This window comes from Protomyctophum bolini, assembly GCF_963924005.1.
Source record: "Protomyctophum bolini genome assembly, chromosome: 7".
Lineage (NCBI taxonomy): Eukaryota > Metazoa > Chordata > Actinopteri > Myctophiformes > Myctophidae > Protomyctophum > Protomyctophum bolini.
In genome coordinates, this window is record NC_137868.1 from 30,446,786 (window position 1) to 30,466,551 (window position 19,766).

Sequence of the window (19,766 nt, forward strand, 5' to 3'; positions counted from 1 at the left end):
CATATGTTAAGCCTTTTAAGGATTAAGGATTTTCTTCCTTAATTTATTTTCTACATAAATCGGTTCTCGTCCGATTTTCTGTACTGCAACTGAAGTACTAAACACATCTTCTGAAGGAGCCTTTGACATTTTTAATCCAAAATATAAAATATAATGTTGCTCTGCCTGCTCTAAGCTGCTTCTTTGAGTTCAGAACCTTCTCTGAGCCCGTTGTCTCATAATTGATATCAAAAGCATGTGAAATGTATTACAAACAGTGGAAAATTATTATCTTTAAAAACGATATACATTATGGTGTGTTTGAAAAAGGATAATTTCACATTAAATATTCTGAAGACTGTTGATGGTTGATGGTTATTTCGGAATGGAGTTGAATTGTTGTCATGCTTTGATGCCACGGTTTTGGAAATGAAGGAGTAGAGAATACTTTCTTTACCTCCGTTTTTGCATGTTCTTTTATTGTGGTATGAAAAGGTCACATTTGTGTAAAAATGTGTCAGATATTGGTGCTTACTTTGAGTGAGGTTTGGGAATGACCGTTAAAGCGTGCATGGTGGTTCTGTGTGTTCTCGTGCATACATTATTAGTTTGTGTGCATGTTTGTACAGTTTGAACAAGTACACTTAATTGGGGGTGAGTGTGTGTGCGTGCATGCGTGCGTGCAAGCGCGCATGTGTGTGTGTGTGTGTGTGTGTGTGTGTGTGTGAGTGAGTGCGTGCACGTGCGTGCGAGTGTGTGTGTGTGTGTGTGTGTGTGTGCATGCATCCGTGCTGTGGCTGCAGCTGGCATGACTAAGGCGTTGCTGGGAAGAAGCTGGGAGGACAGCCCTGTGAGTCATCACCACATCTCCTAGAACTCAATGTCTCAGTCCACACCATTAGGACTAGGCCCAAAACTGACAGGCCTGGCACGCACACACGTGCACAAACACACACACACACACACACACACACACACACACACACACACATGTGCAAACAGAAATGCGGCGAAACACTTAAGATTAAATCATGCACCCTCGACACATGCATATACACACCAGTGAAGAGAGACACATTTAAAGACACACATGAACATGCTGAATTAATATGTACACAATCACACACATACAGTACAGCACAACACACTATACAACACAACAAATGTGCATATAAATACGATTCGCTAATGGAAGAGACAAGTTGACTCACACAGCTTTTTTTCCTTTTTCAAATAAGGTCATGTGCTGTTTAAGTCATTTTATAGTATGGCCTCATGGCCTCTCTGTGCCGTGCACGCTGGCTTGACTGCTGTGAAACCTAACAAATGGTACATTGACTTTTATTCCGTTGGACTGCAGTTCAATGAGATCAGTAACTGACTAAATGAGCTCCCCAAAGCCCAGAGGGCTGACCAGAGCATGACTGTACTAAAGAGATGAAGCAATGCTATGTCAGTAGTATATCTGTCATTGGGGACTCTTACTGTAAAAACCTAATTAAAACGGTTTGTTTACAGTAAGTCCACCCACACATCATTAAATCTGTTTTATCAAGCCAGAAGTGGTTGCACTTTTTGCCTGTGGCCTCTTTGGCCTCAGTTTTTGGTGTTTGATTTACATTTATTTGGGTGTAACAGTGCATGAGTGTATGTGTGTGTGTGCGTGTGTGTGTGTGTGTGTGTGTGTGTCTCTGTGTGTGTACGTGTTGAAACTCATGAATACTTCCTCTGCTTTCTCTACCCTTCCATCTCTGTGCTTTTCTCCTGCTGTGTATCTGTGCTTTATCTTTCTCTGCAAATGTACCTGTTCTCTGCAAAAGTTCTCAAGCTTTGATGTGCCAATATTTTTGTTTGCCTAATCCAGTCGTGACCATATGCATATGGCAGCCGCCGTGTTCCTCTCACCCTGTCGGGTGGGGTTTCCAATCCTATCCCCTAAGTATGATGTAAGAGCAACATGAGCCATGCCAACAACTATGACTGCGAGAGATAATAACCAGCAGTAGACAAAGTACTCAACCCCAGTACTTGAGTCACTATACGTAGATACTACTGGTCAAATATTTCTCTCAGCTAAAGTGAAAGTTGCTCTGTCAAAATTTTACCTGAGTACTGGAGTACTTAAAGGGATATTTCACTTAAAAAAACTTTTGGTCATTTTATCATCTACTCAGGCTTATGTGAACACCCCAGACAGTTTTTAAGTTGCTTGATTTTAGCTGCCATTGTAACTTGAAACACCGTCTTTTTCTTGTGACTGATATTGTCCTTCTACTATGTGAGGGGCCGGGTTTTTTCATTTACTGTTTTCATTTATTGTCTCCACCAGGCCGAAGGCATGGGGAGAGTATGTTTTTCCCTCCGTCCGTGTGTGTGTGTGTGTGTGTGTCCATTAGTGTGTCCGTCCATCTGTTACCAGCTAATCTTCTGCACCGTTAGGCCAAACTTTGCACACACACCCCCTGCTGGATGCCCCACATTTTCGGCCTGTTATAGCGCCACCATGAAAACAGTAAATGGAAAAAACACAGCCCCTCGCGTATTAGAAGGACAGTATCAGTCACCAGAAAAAAGACGGGTGTTTTCAATAAATCTATCATGGTTTAAAATGGAGTATTAAGTTACAATGGGTTTGGGTGTTCACATAAGCCTGAGCAGACGATGAAATGACCGAGGTCATTTCAACCTTTCAAAACATGAAAGGTTTTTTTGGAAAGTGAAATATTATACTTATTTAAGTGTTAAAAATTACAAAGTACATTTTCTTTTTTTAAATAATGTTTTGCTGTATTGAAATTTCCCCCCCAAATTGAACATAGCCCATCTACAACGCATCGCAATACAATGCATAAGATTTGTTCACTATTTTTGAAACCAAGTGGTTTTGTACTTTTTCCCTTCCTAAAAATGTAGTGGCGTAAAAAGTACAATATTTGGGTTATGTATTGGAGCGAAAGTCGTAAGTATCCCTAAAATAAAATACTCAAGTAAAGCACAAATACTCAAGTAAATGTACTTCGTTATTGTCCACCACTTGCAATAACAATGGATGGCGAAATATATTTTTTTAAATTATTTATGTCACTATGGACCATTGTCTTTAATAAAGTTTGATTGATTTATTGATTGATATTCTCTCATATTTTCCTCTGCTAGCCTGGCTCCATTCCCTGCAGAGGCCTGTGACAGGTGGCCAGAGCCCAGATGCCGACATCCTTGAGGAGGAGACCCTGTCAGTGGGCAGCAGCGCAGGCAGCAGCCTGCCCGACCAGGGATACGCTGCCTCCGAGGGCATGGCCGAATGCGAGGACTCAGGCCTGGTCAGCTCTCCCTCAGACACCCAGCCCACGTCTCCGGATGGGAGTTTGTCTCTGGACGGAAGCAGTGGAGGAGGTGGAGCTGGAGACAGACCACTGGGACCAGCGAGGGACAATTCCAGTGACAGTGACGAGGGATGTGCCACTTGGGGATCCAGCCACAGGTACGGCAGTGGAAGAGATTGAAACGGGAGACAAAAGAGGGAATACAAGGGAAGCTGGGTTTCAGATGTCAGGAACGAACAGCAGGTAGCATTCCACGGAGGGGAAAGTGGTGCTAAGTGTGGGTGTGTGGGTGAGAGAGACAGAGTACACCAAAGCTTCAGTAATGTATTGACCTTAATTTATGACCCTTTGTTCATCCAGCAACTTTATTGCAAACATATTGTGGGTAGCGAGACAGAGACACATTACATTACATTAGTGTGTCTGGGTGGTCCTGTCAACCTATGATTCAGAGGGTCTGCCTCACTCTCTTACTCACCTCATGTTTCACAGTATTCATGCCATTCATCTCCATACGTAGCATCTACCACACTGCAGCCAGCTTCTGCTTATATAGTCCCAGTGGCCTTTTTTCTTTCCTTCTTTTTTCCACCCAAAACAGATACAACCAATATGTTGAAAGCCAAAACAAATATTTACATCTTACAGGTACTACATGTCATTGTGAAGGACATTTTGAATGTGTCAGGGGGCCGTGATTTTTCCATATACAATTTTTATTTGAAAGTGAAATATCCCTTTAACAAAGCAATTAAGATCCAAATTGCTTGGGAGCCATTTTGAATTTGATTATCACCTAACGTTTGGCCATTATGACTAATGATTGGCCAGTGACTTAAAAAAGCAAATATTACACAAACAATGTGCTTAAATTTCATAGTTTGCTTTATGGTCTAGTTTCACATATGGAGAATCGGTGTCTTTTCCTGATTGTCACGTCACAATGGCAGTAGTACTAACTGAGAGCAGCGCCTGCCGTGTGTTGTATTTGAGCTGTGGCCAAAGCTGGCAGCCATAACCCATAGTGCTGTGCTTTCATAGTTATGATTCTAGGCCCTTATTCAAAGTCTTTCTGGGAAAATGATTGCTGACCCACGCTCACTTTTTGCCCTTTTAAGTTGTTGTGAAATGTGTATGGTAATGTGCCTGAATCAGTGATCCTTGATCAGTGCTCTCACTCAGACAAACTTTATGAATCTTGGGGCCCTTCCTGTAGCCGCTTGCTCCTCCAGCTTCCAGGAAAGCGCCATAACCCTGCTTTCTCAGAGTCGTTCAGGAGAAGTGTTCCCGTCCAAGTCTCTTGAAGACAAATTCTATTTGGTTTGGCCTCCCTTTTGCAATTTGTTATGGCTAATACATCAGTGACTCATAAGAATGCTCTGTTGAACTCTTGAATAGAGAATAAAGGAAACATGAACTCTGTGGTAATAATATATTTATAGCTGCACATTTCAGACACTAATGTAAATCTTTTTCTTTCTTTCTTTTTTTAAATCAGTTTCATATTTTAAAAACTAAAAGTCCCCCCTCCCCTCTGCTATTTGAACTGTATTTAGCCTTTTGTCTATAGTGGCCCTAATCCCAGGAATGGGGGAGGGGGTACCTATTACCGCCAAAGCACCCTTGAGCAAACCACCCACTGCTTGTTGAACCACTGTCCAAAGTGTCTTTGGAATATGCAGTATTGTAGACTATACAGTACGTGTGTCTGTGTGCATGTCTTGTTGATGGATGTATGGAAAGACCATTTTCTGTGCCAATTTTCTATTTTCTCAGACACATCAGCCTAAAGAAGTCAGGCAGGTTAAAGGACAGCTATGAGAAAGACCCAGAAGTCACTGTCCAGCTCAGTCAGACTTTTGAAGCAGATGTAGCAGGTGAGGCTTGTATATATTTTTAAGTGGTGCAACCACTTCTACAACCAGCTTTGTCCGTGTACCTGTGTACCTGTGTACGTGTGTGTGTCTTTGAGCACGAGTGGTGTGCGCATGTGTGCGCGTGCACCACTGGTGTGCACCCGCACCCGTGTGTGTAGTGCCGTGCATGTGCGCGTGCACCACTGGTGTGCGCACGCACCCGTGTGTGGACGTTGTTGCTACATAATTAGCGTCAATGCTAGCGACCTAAAATATAGCCATCCTTGCTCTAGAAAGCGCCAATGTTTCCATCTAGACCACCGGATTATCAGCAAAAACCTCCAAAAATCGCGCTAATGGACCAAACCATGGAGAGCTCCGTAGATTATGAGTTATTCAGCTTTTAGAGAGGGGAGTTGCGCCACTTGGTTCACACAGGTGTGATTTTTCTTTTTAAACATATGTTTATTAATTTTCTTATGCAACATAGTATTCTCACAAATATATTTTTCCATACACATAAATGGCAGCACAAACACTAAAACAACAGGATATGTCCATGAATTTTTAAACACATCAATTTTTAAACACATCATATACTGTACAATTAAACAAACATATACAAATGCACATATGTCCCCATCACAGTTCCTTACTCCAACCAAACAGCTGATAATTAACCATCCAAGGCCTCTTCAATGTCACCACGCTTAACGAAGTCCAAGAACCTCTCCCATATCTTATAGAATACAGCAGGTTTCTTCCTAATTACATATGATATGTTAGTTTCTCATGTGATAAACTGACAAAATTGACATTTTTCCAACATGCAACGTGCAATTGACTCAATTGAGAGTCTGGCCTATAACAGGCAGAGGTCAATTTTGTCTTTCTTTATTCTTTAGTGCACAATTTAATGGATAAATACTGAGTATACATAATTTAAGTCAGAGAGGAACTGGACCTGACATAATCTGAGAGATATAATGTACCAAAGACCTCCAGAATGTTTTAATCTCCTCACATTCCCATAAGCAATGGAATAGGGTACCTTTATGTTCACTACATTTGTAACATAAGTCAGCAATGTTAGGAATCAGGATCAAATTCATTCAATTTCTCCTGGTGTTATATAAGTTCTTATAAAGTAACTTTTATCTGAGACCTGATTGCCTGAGACTTTTCCATCTTGCGCCACGCTTATCCCTTATCCCTAAACTAATTTGCCATTTTTTACTATTTTGAAAAACAATTTAAAATAGTTCAACTAGCCGATCTACATAGAGACATTGTGAGCTTGTAGATCGGCTATTTGAACTATTTCAAAGTTTTTTTAAATACTAAAACATGGCAAATTAGTGTAGGGATAAGGGTTAAGGGGTGGCGAAAGATACAGTATAGCCCCATATCTTTTTAAAAACGAATTAATATTTGTTGTTAATTTTAATTGCATAGTGATTATTATAATACTCATTGTTTTCCCAATGCTGGATATCACCCATGTGTGTATTGCCTCACTAAAAGACTCATTATGTCCACAGACAGAAATTACGTGCCAGTGTCTATCGTAGACATGGATGTGCCAGTCACAGCCATAGATGATGTCCTGGATGACTATGAACTGAACATTACAGACAATGAGACAGAGCCACTGACCAGAATCCAGTCAGCTGATTGCAAAGGTACAGAGAGAGTTCATTTTGTTGAAAATGTATTTCCTTATTTGAAATGTAGACTGTTTGATATGTTTGACTAGGTTCAATAACATCCCAATTTAACAGTTTAATGACAAGAACATGTCTGTTTGTTTTGTTTTTACAAATCAAATGTTGTTTTGTCCAACTTGATCTTAAACTTTAGACAGAAAGGAGACATGTTGTATGTAGGTGTATTCACTTTTTGCCGTCTTGTCTGAATTCTAGATCTCACCTTAAGTCACCAGTCCAGTGGGGAGATACAGAACAAGAACAACAACGCTTGTATGGCCAACGGCAGCCGGGAAACTAGCAGTGTGAACTCTCAGGAGACACGTCATCAGGCAGCACAGCTGAGCCAATCACAGGAGAATAGGTGTATGAATGGCATGCTGAACGAGGAGAAAAAGACATCAACAACAGTGGCAACAGTTAAAAGCAATGCAGAGAGGAACACAGCGACAGAAGGAAAACTAAAAAGCACGGTGTCAAAAACGAATCTCGATGTGCAGAAACGGAAGCAGAGCATGAAGACTAAACCTGATCCCGTTAAAAGCAACACTCTCACTGTTCCCGAAAAGAAGAATAGTCTGCCCCCAACCAATCAGCGATCAACGTTGATGGATGAGGATGGGCATATTCCTATGTACAGGGTCCACAACAGTAACAACACCTCACATAGCAAGATAACCTGCAGCGGCACATCTCGGTTTGGTATGAAAACCTTCACCATCGTCCCGCCCAAACCTAATGGTTCTAGTAGTCATGCTGTGATGGAGAAGCCGGCAATCACCCCAACCACGGGTGCCATCAAAATTGATGAGCAGGGGAACATGGTGAAAGCGGGATTGTGCCGTAACAAATTTGGTGGTTCGTCTGAGCTGGACGTTTACAACAGTGAAGCATCTCCTCTGTTGGGGAAAGCCAAAGCCTTCTGGAGCTCAAATGAAAAACAAGACAGTTCTATGGCCTCCAGCAGGAGTGTTAGTGACAAGGTTGACCTGAAAAATAATCCTGTCGCTGTCTCAGAAAGGGCTGAGATGACCCACAAGACAGAGGGCTTGAAAATTGCTCAAGTTTCAGCTCATGAGCTGGCAGAGAATGTCAAGCTTAAAGAGACAGTGAAGGAAACTGTCCAGGAACCAGTGAAAGAAGTTGTCGAAAGGAAAAAGGAAAAGCAGATAGACAAGGAGAGCAAAGTTCCCGTTTCAGAACCTCCGCAGCAGCCCAACAGTAAACCTCCCCCTCAAACTACGGCCATCCAAGATCAGAAAAGAGACCTGTCCTTCCTCAAACCATCAAGGAGAACCTCCAGCCAATATGTGGCGTCTGCCATCACCAAGTACACCCCGAAGACTTCAGCTAAACCTGACATTACACCCAGCAACCCAGATTCTGCTACTCTTAGGACAGGCAGTTCCACCTACCAGAAGGGTCGATCTATATATGTGAACCCACGCCACTCTACTCAGTCATTTGTGTCAGAAAGTACAGTGAATCGTTCTGAATCCATGTCTCACCCTCCTGACCCAAAGACATCAATGAGCTCTAATGAGTACATCTCCGAGAGGCAGACAGCTCATGAGGAAGTGAGACAGGATGGGGGAGCATGTGCTAGTAGCCTTCAATCCACCAAAGAAAACTCCAAGAATTTGAAAGCAGAAATAACCAACACTAAGTGTTTTCGACCCAATAGCCCCGCCCAAATGAACCTGACCACTACTTACGGCAGAGACCATCTCCAACATGTCCGGGGCAGAAGCCCTTCACGGACTAGCTCCCTGCAATACCCTCCTCTACGGTCAATCACCAAAGAGGTTCCAGCCTCCACGACACCGTTCCCAGCCCAGTTCAGTGTCACTGTATGTACTGTATCATGCTTTAAGAAGAACATATTTCCACATGGTGGAACAGCCAAATTAGATGTGCAAGACCGTTTTGTAGTTTCACACCAAAAGTAAACCATGTATTATATATCGGGACACCTCAAACATAGTCCCGGTTGAAAGTTGAATCACAATTCTAAGCCATCATGATATATTAACTGCATGTAACCATAACAAAAATAATATTTAAACCGTGTGTAGGGCTGGATTAGAGTGGTTACCAAGATAACAGCTTTGGTTTGCTACTTGTACTGTACATGAATATTCTCAATTATTTTTGTGGTAGGTGAACATTATTAGTGTGATAATAATGCACTCTGAAATGTCCTGATTTTTATGTCTGGACACTTTGTTGTACACCATCACATATTATTTATTATATTACATATTGTTATTATATTACCAGAGCCACAAAGAGACGGACACCACAGCCCCCCATCCAGCGCTGCCTAAGAAACCAGAAACGTCCAGTGACGGCGTGCTCCCCGAGCCACGCCAGGTGACAGTGTTTGGGCCTGTGAAGAAGTTCAGGCCGGTGATCTGCAAGTCTATTCACAAGGAAACATCTCTCCACAGCAGCCTGATGGATGCCATCCAGACTGGGGGAGGGAAGGAGAGACTGAAGAAGGTGACGTCATGAATGGAGAGACAATTTATTTACATGTAGGGCAGAGGTTCTCAACCTGTGGGCCAAGAGGGTATTGCAAGTAGGCCACCAAATAATTGCCAAAACACTAAGATTTTAATGATAATATAACATTAATATTAAAAGATTATATTGGGCCTGGGCCGTGGCACCCTAGCTGGTAGTCCAGTCTGGCAGTGTGCCGCGGGTTCGACTCCCGATCCTGACGTACTTTACTGCATGTCACCCCCCCCATCTCTCTCCTCATTTCCTGTCACCCTACTGTCTGTCCCTCTATAAAATATTAAATAAAGGCGTAAGCCACAATCAAACATTTAAAAAAAATACATTTTTATTCAATTTTATTAAAGTGTCAAATCACAACAAGTTGTCTCAAGACACTTTACATGTAGAGCGACAAAGTTCTGTCCGAAAAACTCCCCCTTAGGAAGAAACGTCAAGCAGAACCCGACTCTAGGGTGGGTAGACAGGGAGGAGATACAGGCAAATACAAGTAGTAGTAGCAATAACAATAATAATAAATGCAATAGTGTAAGATAATATAATATCGTATAACAAAGATAATATATAAAATATAATGTATATGATACAAATAAATACGAACTTAAGTACACTACGATAGTTATGTTGATCCAAGCCGGAATACAGTGCAATAGATTTATTAATCATTAAAATAACTCATGCTCAGGGGCACGGTGGCACAGTTGGTAGTGCTGTCGCCTCACAGCTAGAAGGTCCTGGGTTCGATTCCTGCTGGGGACGCTGTGGGCACCGGCGGCGTGTTCCCTCCTCCGCGTCATCAGTACCCATACCCGAGGCGGGGGTTGGCGATAGGGCCTTTCTATGTGGAGTTTGCATGTTCTCCCTGTGTCCCCTAGGGTAGATACCCTCACAAAAACTGGTCGGAATAACGTGTCCCTTCCACGTGCTACGTCCGGCCGGGGAAATTCCCCTCTGTCAGGTGAAAAGAAGCAGCTTGGACTCCTCATGCATAGAAGGAGGCATGAGGTCAGTCCGCTGCCCCCCCAGGTTGGCAGAGGAAGTGTAGCGCCCAGGATTACATTAGGTAATTGGCACTGGGTGAAAAGAAAACTGGGTTACAAAATCGTGGGATAAAAATTAAAAAAAAAATAATAATAATAACTCATGCTCTGAGTTACCTGACTTCCGATAGGCTGCAGTGCTAGTGGGCCACAAACACTTTCATGATTTTCAAGTGGGCCCTTGTCCAGAAAAGGTTCAGAACCACTGATGTAGGGCCTAAGCGTAAATAAGTGTAATTAAAATGTGTGTTTTTAATTGGTTATTTAATGATCTTCCTATCTCATTATTAGTTATCTGGATCTACTACCAGCAGCACGAAGAAGCCATCTCATGAGGAGGAGGAGAACGAGAGGTCTGCTCTACTGGCTGCCATCAGGGCAAAGGGCAGCTCTGGAAAGCTAAGGAAGGTAAAATGATCTCAACATTCATGTTCTCTGACATAGATCTGATATAGATGTCCCCACACTACTTACTTATTGTGATGTATTCATATGTTATTCATAATTGCAAATTATTGTAATACAGTACAGGGTTTCACTTATATCAGTTATTTTTTTGAGCGGTGCCAAACCGCTCCAATGAGTGACCGAGTGTGTATGGCTGTATGCATGTCTGAGTACGCGGCCTCAACAGCTGCAATATTATAATATATATAATGGGGACACTAGGGTTAATGTCATTAATACATAGCTATATGTAGTTTAGATATTTACGTAATCACAGATTCATGCAAGAAACCATATCGTCTATGTGGGGTGGAAAGTACGTATGTCCAAAACATTTTCAGGATTCAAATGAAATAAGTTGCAAAAGTTGATAATTTTGCGTGAAGCTGTAGTATGACCAAGTAGACATTAATTTACGAAAAAACACAAAAGGTTAAAATATGGAGATAAGAGGTTTCTGCCCGACAGCAACAATATGTGTGTTGGTTTCTATTTGAATCCCTCTGTGTGGACTGGGAGTTGTGGTTTGTTGTCATGTAAGGAGCCATGTGGAATGAAAGGGCCAGGAAATGTGCTGTTGTAACCGAGGCCCATCTGCGGTTCTATTCTAGAATGTTCCTGACCAGTGATGGAATCTCTGGAATGTTGCATTACTAAATCAGACTCACAGCCTTTGGGATTTTATTTTTAAGGGAAAAGTTTCATTTGTTTTGATTGAAGATAAATATAGTAGACCGTCTTTGAATGATAGTTTTCATGAAACCATTTGTCGAGTATAAAAAGGATAAAATCTGAACAGAATTTTGTTTTTGTGATCTTTGTGAAGCAGCCGTATCTGAACTTTGAGCTTTGTGATGACTTAATGGACTTAAAGGACCACTTCACCACTTTTCAACTTATCTTCATATAATTGGTCCTCACTAATGTTCATGATAAAATACCACACATTTTTTTCTAATAGAAACAGCAGACTTTCTTTTCCTGAAAAGTTGCAATGCAAAAATGGAAGCCATCGTTCTCACGATAATACAAATCTAAATATATTTAAAAACAAATCTTGTTTAAAAGAATATCTGCCTAACGAGGATGTCACTGGTGGACGGGTGTCTGAACTGCCCACAGCCCTCTTATGAGACACAGACAGAGTAGGAAAAAAATGGTGGTGTTTTATTATGAACATTAGTGAGGACCAATTATATGAAGAGATGTTGAAAAGTGGTGAAGTGGTCCTTTAAAGCAATTTACTTGTGTGTTTGTCTGCGCATGTGCGTGTGCACTGCCGATACATACAGTAATACGTCATATTATTTACGATATAATATTTGCACTTTCTTCGCTTGTGTTTCTATAAGCAGCTGTCTGTGTGCTTTGCACCCACCATTTCCCCTCTCTACACTCCACAGACCAAATCAGAGGCGGCTGAGGAGCTGGACAACTTCAGGAAAGATGCCGTGGTGGAGGAGAAGAAGAGTCCTCCCACCTTCACTTCCCCTCCTCCTCCTCCCTTCACCGCACCTCTGCCTCCACATGCAGGGGTCCTACCTCCACCAGCGCCAACCGGACCTCCACCCCCACCTCCAGCCCCAGCCGTGGCTAAGCTCAGTGGGGTTGTGCATCCTGGCGCTGACCCTGCCTTGACCAGAGAAGCCATGCTGGAATCCATCCGCTCCGGATCTGCTGCCGAGAGGCTCAAGAAGGTAGAACCACCTAACAACTTATCCACAACACAGAGTTCTGATTCTTTAAAGAAGAAGAATTCTTTAAGAATGCATTTCAGTTAGTCTCGCGTAGCCAGACAACTATTCCACAATCTCCGAATGCGTCTGAGGTGTAGTCTGGAACTACACCTCCCCAAATCCGAGCAATCTATTTATCATTTCTGTTCACAAAATATATTTTTAGAGGTTTTTTTTTCTTCTTCTATTTCTGCTAAGCAGCAAGCTATATATATGCTTAGATGATTTCTATTTATATTAGGATACATTTGCGCGACTGTAAAGACAAAACGGAAGTGGGGAGGAGGCTCCACTTCCGCTTTATATTAAAAAATTAGATGTACTAATGGCTCCTACACACTGAAGGATTTATAGTAGTCGGGGAGTCAGATCGTTAAGTATTTGACACTACCCCATTCTTGCTATATACTGTAGAATTGTAGATAGCGTTAAATCGTCTGTAATTTTGACTTCGTGGCTTTCACACTAAATAGCCGACTAGGGATCACACACTGCAAGAGTTAACCAATATGCGATCCAGACCCAATACATATAGGCTACATTTGTTACATTAGTTTTTTATTTCAATTCATTTTGACGCGTCTCACGTACATGCAGGAGACCGACATAGGACCCCCCCTCTCTCTCTCTGTCTCTGTCTCTCTCTCTCTGCGCACGCACACACACAGAATACAGGACGAAATGTAGAGCAGACAGGATGCTAAACTTTTGACACACACACACCTGTCCTCCGAGGTGGATATGCTGGATGCCTGGATAGTCTGATGCGATTTGTGAGGTTACTCCGTGGTGGGAAATAATACAAGTAGTATGGTATGATACAAGAGAACGCTAACTTGTACGTTTTATTTTTGTAGAAGAGGCAAACTGATATTGTTTATGCCGTTTGCTTTGATGGAATAATTGATTGAACATGCACACCATAATATGATTTGATTTGGGTGTGTTCTAAAATAAAGTGTTTGTGTTGATTATTGTGTAATTTGTTTGTATGTGTAAACTTGAAACATTATTGTACTATAAAAAGGTCTATTTTCCCTTCATCTTTATCTTTTTTAGTGTAACTAGTCCTTACCCGTTGTCAGATATTGCCCCCCCCCCCCCATGTGGCCGCAGGGGGTACTGCGCCCTGGGTGTGTTTTCGCATTGTTAATTCACTAATAAATTAATGATTAATTTATAAGTTGTTAAATTGGAGAAAGGGCTTCGTTAAGACCTCCATATTATTATGGTCAATGCCTGTGTGAAAAGTGGGAGTGATTGGTGTAGGCAGTGAGGAGCTACGGCAGTCACAGTGACACAGACACAGACAGACAGACAGACAGACAGACAGACAGACAGACAGACATTGTCAGAATTATAGTATGATTATAGTATGATGATGATGATGATAGTATTAGTTTACTATAATTAGATTAATACACGATAATCAACACTAGCACTTTATTTAGAACACACCCAAATCTGTCATTCTCAGCCAATCTCACCACGGACCTCGCGTCTCGGAGGACAGTCAAGACGGGCAGTGTAGACCAATCACAGGCAGGCGAGGCGTTACCATGCCTCAGCCATGCCTATGCTCGGACACAACGGAATTCACGCGGTCGCAACCCTGTTCATACTGTACGATGTCCAGTCGGCGAGAGAGTCAAATATCAAACCTGCTAGATATTCAGAAACGCTCTGGAAGGCATCGGCAAGCGCTTTTATCGCCACTGGATAATAATAATAATACAGGTCGTAACATATCAGACACAATACACAGAGTATGGATCTTTGCGCAGAGCCTTTCACACACATCAAAGCCTAATCTTGCGTCTAATTAGGGGTTTTGCCGGCGAGTGCCAAAAACGCTCCCCGACAGCATAATCGTTGTGCAGTGTGTAGGGGGCCTAAGCTGTCAACGGCAATGCATCGTAATGCGAAGCATTATGAAAAAATAAATGAAAGTTTTTTTTTACCTATATGGATGTCAGTTTGAATGTGGTTTCAATATATTTGCGAAGCAGATGTGAAAACTAAATTCATGGCCTATCATGGATTAAATTCAATGTACCTGGCCCGGATGGTTGGCTCAAGTCTGGACACCTAGGCTGCTGAGCCTGAGCCAGCCTGACGGCGTGCCGCGGGTTCGACTCCCGATCCCGGCGGCCTTTGCCGCGTGTCTTCCCCCCGTCTCTTTCCCTGTTTCCTGTCAGATTACATTCAACCTATCAATAACTTTAGGCAGTAAAAGAAAAAATAATCAATGTACCTGTCCTGCATGTCTCCCAAACATTGATTCCTGTCAACAATTCTAGTGTCTATAAAATCATATACATGACTACCGGTAACTCTATTTGGGGGAAAGGACAACTAAAGTTAGAGAGGAGACTCTCGGAAAGAGTAAGGCCTTGTCCACACGTATCCGGGTAAACGTATAAACGTAGGTTTTTATATGCGTTTTGGGGGGGTCGCCCACACGCAAACGCGTTTTTGGTCCATATAAACGCATCTTTTGGAAAACTCCTGCCACAGTGTATTTTTTTTAAACTCCGCCTGTGTGTTCCCGTGTGGACAATGTAAACGGAGTTTTGCATGGGTCTTGCCATTGGTCATATGGACAGAGAGATTTAAAAAAACGAAAACTAAAAGGAAAACGAAAACGCTACGTTTATGTAGGTGTGGATGAAGCCTAAGAGTAGATAGAACATAGAGACACACAGAGGAAAGAGAAATATTCACAGAAAGAGACACATCTCTGAAGCCCTGGCAGCCGTGTTGTTTGAGATTTCTCATTTCTTACCTTACCTTAATTGGAACTCGCCCTGAGCAGAACAAAGCCCTCCTAGGGTACAGCAGCTGGGGAAGTGGAAGTGGAGCGTAGATTCTAACATGCACAAAGATTCAGCTGACAGATATACAGTACTGAACTGCTGTAAACTTGTATGTGATGTGTTGAAGGAGAGGATGGGTTCACTTTCAGGTCAAGAAATAAATGAAGCCTCCAGAGGAGAACCTGTTCAAACTATTTAGCAAAGCAGGTATGCAGTTTAAAGCTGACATTGCTAATAACTAGGGAGGAAATACTCAATGGTAAGAATGGTTTACTCTGAGAAGCAGGCAGTCCCTTAATTTTAAACCCAATCGGCAATCTGTCAGTCAAGCCCCTACCCCAAATCGGAAACAACCCTAACCCAAAACTGAAACTACCTTAACCTAAATGTAATACGACATTAGTCCACATGTTTGATATATTAAGTCTTGTTTTCCGTGTACAGTTAATTACAATCACAAGATCAAAGAATGGGATATTTTCTTTGCAGCATGTTGTTAATGCATGTTGTCACCAGGCAAGAGTCATTTTTATTTTATTTTGTGTCTCTACCATCTAGGTAGCTGCGCCCACCAAGACAGTTCAAGTGAATGGCAGACTGGGGACCATCCAAGCAACTTCTTCAACACTCTCTCAATGATAACAGTAGAACCTCAGATGGTAGAAAGTATAGTCTGGGGAGATGGCTTGAATTGAATCATTTTAAGTGACCCTTGTTTGGTATCACTGGTGCAACTAGTTGAGTTGCATGATTTAAATCACATCACAATCACCACTGTTCCACAACAGCACCAGCTGATAGCCTGGGACCTTATACAAGAGTAATTCATGCTCATAATGGGACTGATGCTTTGACAGGTAATTTTAGTTTGACCTCATTTTCCAATGACATGACTGAGGGGAGATGATTATAATCATTTGTTGCTGTCACTATTTGGCATTAAAAAAAGAAAAACCTTTTCACTGAGTTAGCAGAGAACATACTTACTACTAAGTACTTGAAAGTTTGCGAACCCCTTGGAATATATGTATATTTCTATATTTATGCATGAATATGACCTAAGACATCAGATTTTACGTCCTAAAAGTAGATTAAGAGAACCCAATCAAACACAGGAGATTTATTTTTTTGCGGAAAATCCAATATCACATGTCTGTGGGTGGCAAAGGTAGGCCTATGTGAAACTGCTTAGCTGTTCATTGAAATTAGAGTCAGGTGTTTTCAATCACACAAACAACCCAGTTGGTTTTACTACAGGCTAAAAAAGTAACAGGTGAAGTTGGTGAACCTACAAAGGGAGAACAGGAAATACGAGGGCTGGTATGAGACATACAGTATAACTACCACTAAGACGCCCTGAGGGCGAGAAGCAACCTCGCCCTAAAGGGTGGGGAAGGATCATCATATGGAATGTCAGAACAGGTCAGCTCCATATGTGGAGATGTAAGGGTTTGAGGCAGATGTAGAGTTGCTGGCCGGCTCCTATATGCAGATCTAGGTGATGATCCAGTCTTCTCCATGTATGGTTATTGAAGTGATCACTTTAACTGCTGCATAGCCTAGCTGAAACACCAAACAGAGGACAGGGGCCAAAACAGTGAGAATAGGCCAACATGTGCCTTAAACACTACATGATTACTGTATGACTAAGAAACATTCTCCACCATCATTGATGGAACAAAGGAGAATTAATTTAAAGGTACGGTAAGGGATATGTTTTGGTTAAAACAAAAGGTGTTTGTGTAAAACACTATATTCTGATAGTAATCATTGCATTAGAGTGTTTGTTTAGTGACAGATGTCTCCCTGTGTCTCCAACACTTTAATGAACAGAAGCTACATTTTCAGGTGGGTTGATAATTTCAGCCAATCACAAACTTTCAAAATGCACTGTAGTTTAAAGCAAGATGATGCCCTGCCTGTCTTCAGCTGGAAAAGTCAGATCTTACTTCTGACATTTGCTTTCATGAAGATGTTTTTGTGACCACTTGCTAACACATTGAAGACAGCCTCCACTCTCTTGCTAGTGACACGTACTGCACATTCCAGTTCTAAACATGTCACTTACCTTATGTGTCATGCCATCCGTTATCCGTACTTGAATTCAGTAGATATTGTAACTAATATATTGGAACGGTGTACACTGCATGTGCCAAGAAAGCAGACTATTTTTACTTTAATGATACCCATTATCATTTCTGATCACATTTGTTGTTTGATCTATTTTGTATTTTATTTTAACACCCTTAATTTTCTTCAGATGTTACCGATGCCGTAAACTGTTTCTCACTCAGTGTTATAGTATATGATTAAACATTTGATGTTTTGATGTAAATATCCATAAGGTGCAATATGTTTGACATGATGATACACATATCTGTGTAACTTAATATTTAACCCATTTAAAATAATTGAAACACATCTTTTCAAGTATACTTTCAAGTATACTTTCAAGAAAAACAAAAAGTACAATGTCAGGTCCTGAAAGTGTATTATTTTGCGCAGATCTGGACCATAATGCCAACTTGTACAATACTTTGTTCGGAGGTGTTTCACTGGTGGTGTCTAAGTCTGATTTATACTTATCATACAACACTAGTGTTGCGTGGTGAAAATAGAAAACCCACAAGCTCACAATGCATTACATTGCAGTGCATTGAGCTTGTAGATGTGCTATTTTCTTTGCGTTACATCGTTGTGATATAAATATAAATTAAACATAACTTGTGCCTGCTACTATGTATTCTTTATTTTGCCTCTTGCTCTTATTTTATGCTGCTGTTTGAAATCATTTTCATTACATAATCAGTGCTCTGCGGAAATCCCAAACATTTATTCAGGAATAGAGAAAGTAGTGATTTTTCAGTTGCATTTTTGTTCTTATGGTTTGGTCCAATGTTTCATGAGCGTCATTGCAGACATGTGACGTTGTTTTATTTACATGTGAGATACTTTGTCGTCCAAGTAAAATAACCACATTAGTTAACAAGCGCACGCACACGCGCATGCGCACACACACACACACACACACACACACACACACACACACACACACACACAGCACTGTCAGGAGCTAAGAGATTAGTTTATTTATCAGTGAGCAATTATCCATTATGTAACAAACTATACAGTCCTGAGAGTGTAAAAATTGAACCAAACCCTACCGATTTTTACATTCTCAGTTATTTTACACAGTGTAGTTGATGGACAATGCCTCAGAACTAATGTATTTCATGCTATTATTCTATATTGAAAACTTCAAGTATGATAAAGAGAGAGTTGTACAACTGAGATCATAGCCACTTAAACCCCAGTTGACCAGTCATTCAGGGCTCTATACTAGGCCCCCTAGCCATTGTTGTATTTGTATTTGCGGAAAATAGCCTATACTGTATCTACAAGCTCACAATCATGTTGTCATGTTGTGAGCTTGTAGATCTGCAATTTTCACAGAATGTTCGCCCCAGAATGACGCTATAGGGCTCACGTGGTTAAATAGTATATTTCTAAAACGTGGTACTGTATTCAGATGTACATATTGTCATGTGTGTTTAGGTACTACATATAAGTAAGCACCACCTATTTTCAGAGAGTTGCATAATTAATTTATCTTCAACACTCAAAAGAAAATGTGTTTATTCTTTCTTTGGGCCATGGCAATTTAGACAGGTTTCTAAGGATGGCTTTAATTGTAGTGTTCCTTCCATTAGATGGTTTCATTTACACACTCTATCTTGCAGTTGATTATAGTATAGTAATTGTATATTTTGTAAACTAAAGAGTAATTATCACAATGATGATTAAATGGCCCTTACTAGAATGGCATTCTACTTAATTTAGTTTGAGTGTTTTATAAGCTATTGCTTTTTAAGTTTCAAGTGCACTTTTTTCCCCCAGATGAATTTCACATCTATTATTTTTGTCTACCTTTTTGTTGTGATTCAATAAATGATTTTGTAAACAAGAATTGGTTGAGTTTTCCTTGCATTTGTGATGATTACACTATGGATGTAACAATATTACATTAATTCAGTTAATTTATTTTTCGCATGACAGCTCCTGACTGCAGCAACCCTGAATAGGATTCCAGCCTGTCATAGATGGTGTGTATAAATAAGTGTTACAATACGTAGAGGAAACAATGTATAAGCAGGACAATATATTTAACAATTATCACATAGTATGTACTAAATACGATTGCATTTGCTTATAAAATATGTTTCGGAATGTAATTATAATTTTTAATATAAGATGTTATAAATATTAACCATTAATGTACAGATTTTTCTTTTTTATTAAACCATTGTTTTATAAATGATTCCCAGTTTATAATTGATGTT

General features: G+C 40.9%; 1 protein-coding gene across 1 annotated transcript in view; it reads left to right on the forward strand.

Annotated features, from left to right (window-relative positions):
• cobl (cordon-bleu WH2 repeat protein) overlaps positions 1–19,370 on the forward strand; it is a 90,361-nt gene extending 70,991 nt beyond the window's left edge. Inside the window, 8 exon segments of the mRNA XM_080768883.1 lie at positions 3,136–3,460; positions 5,079–5,179; positions 6,700–6,840; positions 7,081–8,714; positions 9,145–9,366; positions 10,719–10,835; positions 12,278–12,571; positions 15,985–19,370. Of these exon segments, the coding sequence (XP_080625009.1) occupies positions 3,136–3,460; positions 5,079–5,179; positions 6,700–6,840; positions 7,081–8,714; positions 9,145–9,366; positions 10,719–10,835; positions 12,278–12,571; positions 15,985–16,065 (2,915 nt within the window). The 3' untranslated portion in view covers positions 16,066–19,370.
• The last annotated feature ends 396 nt before the right edge of the window (positions 19,371–19,766 follow it).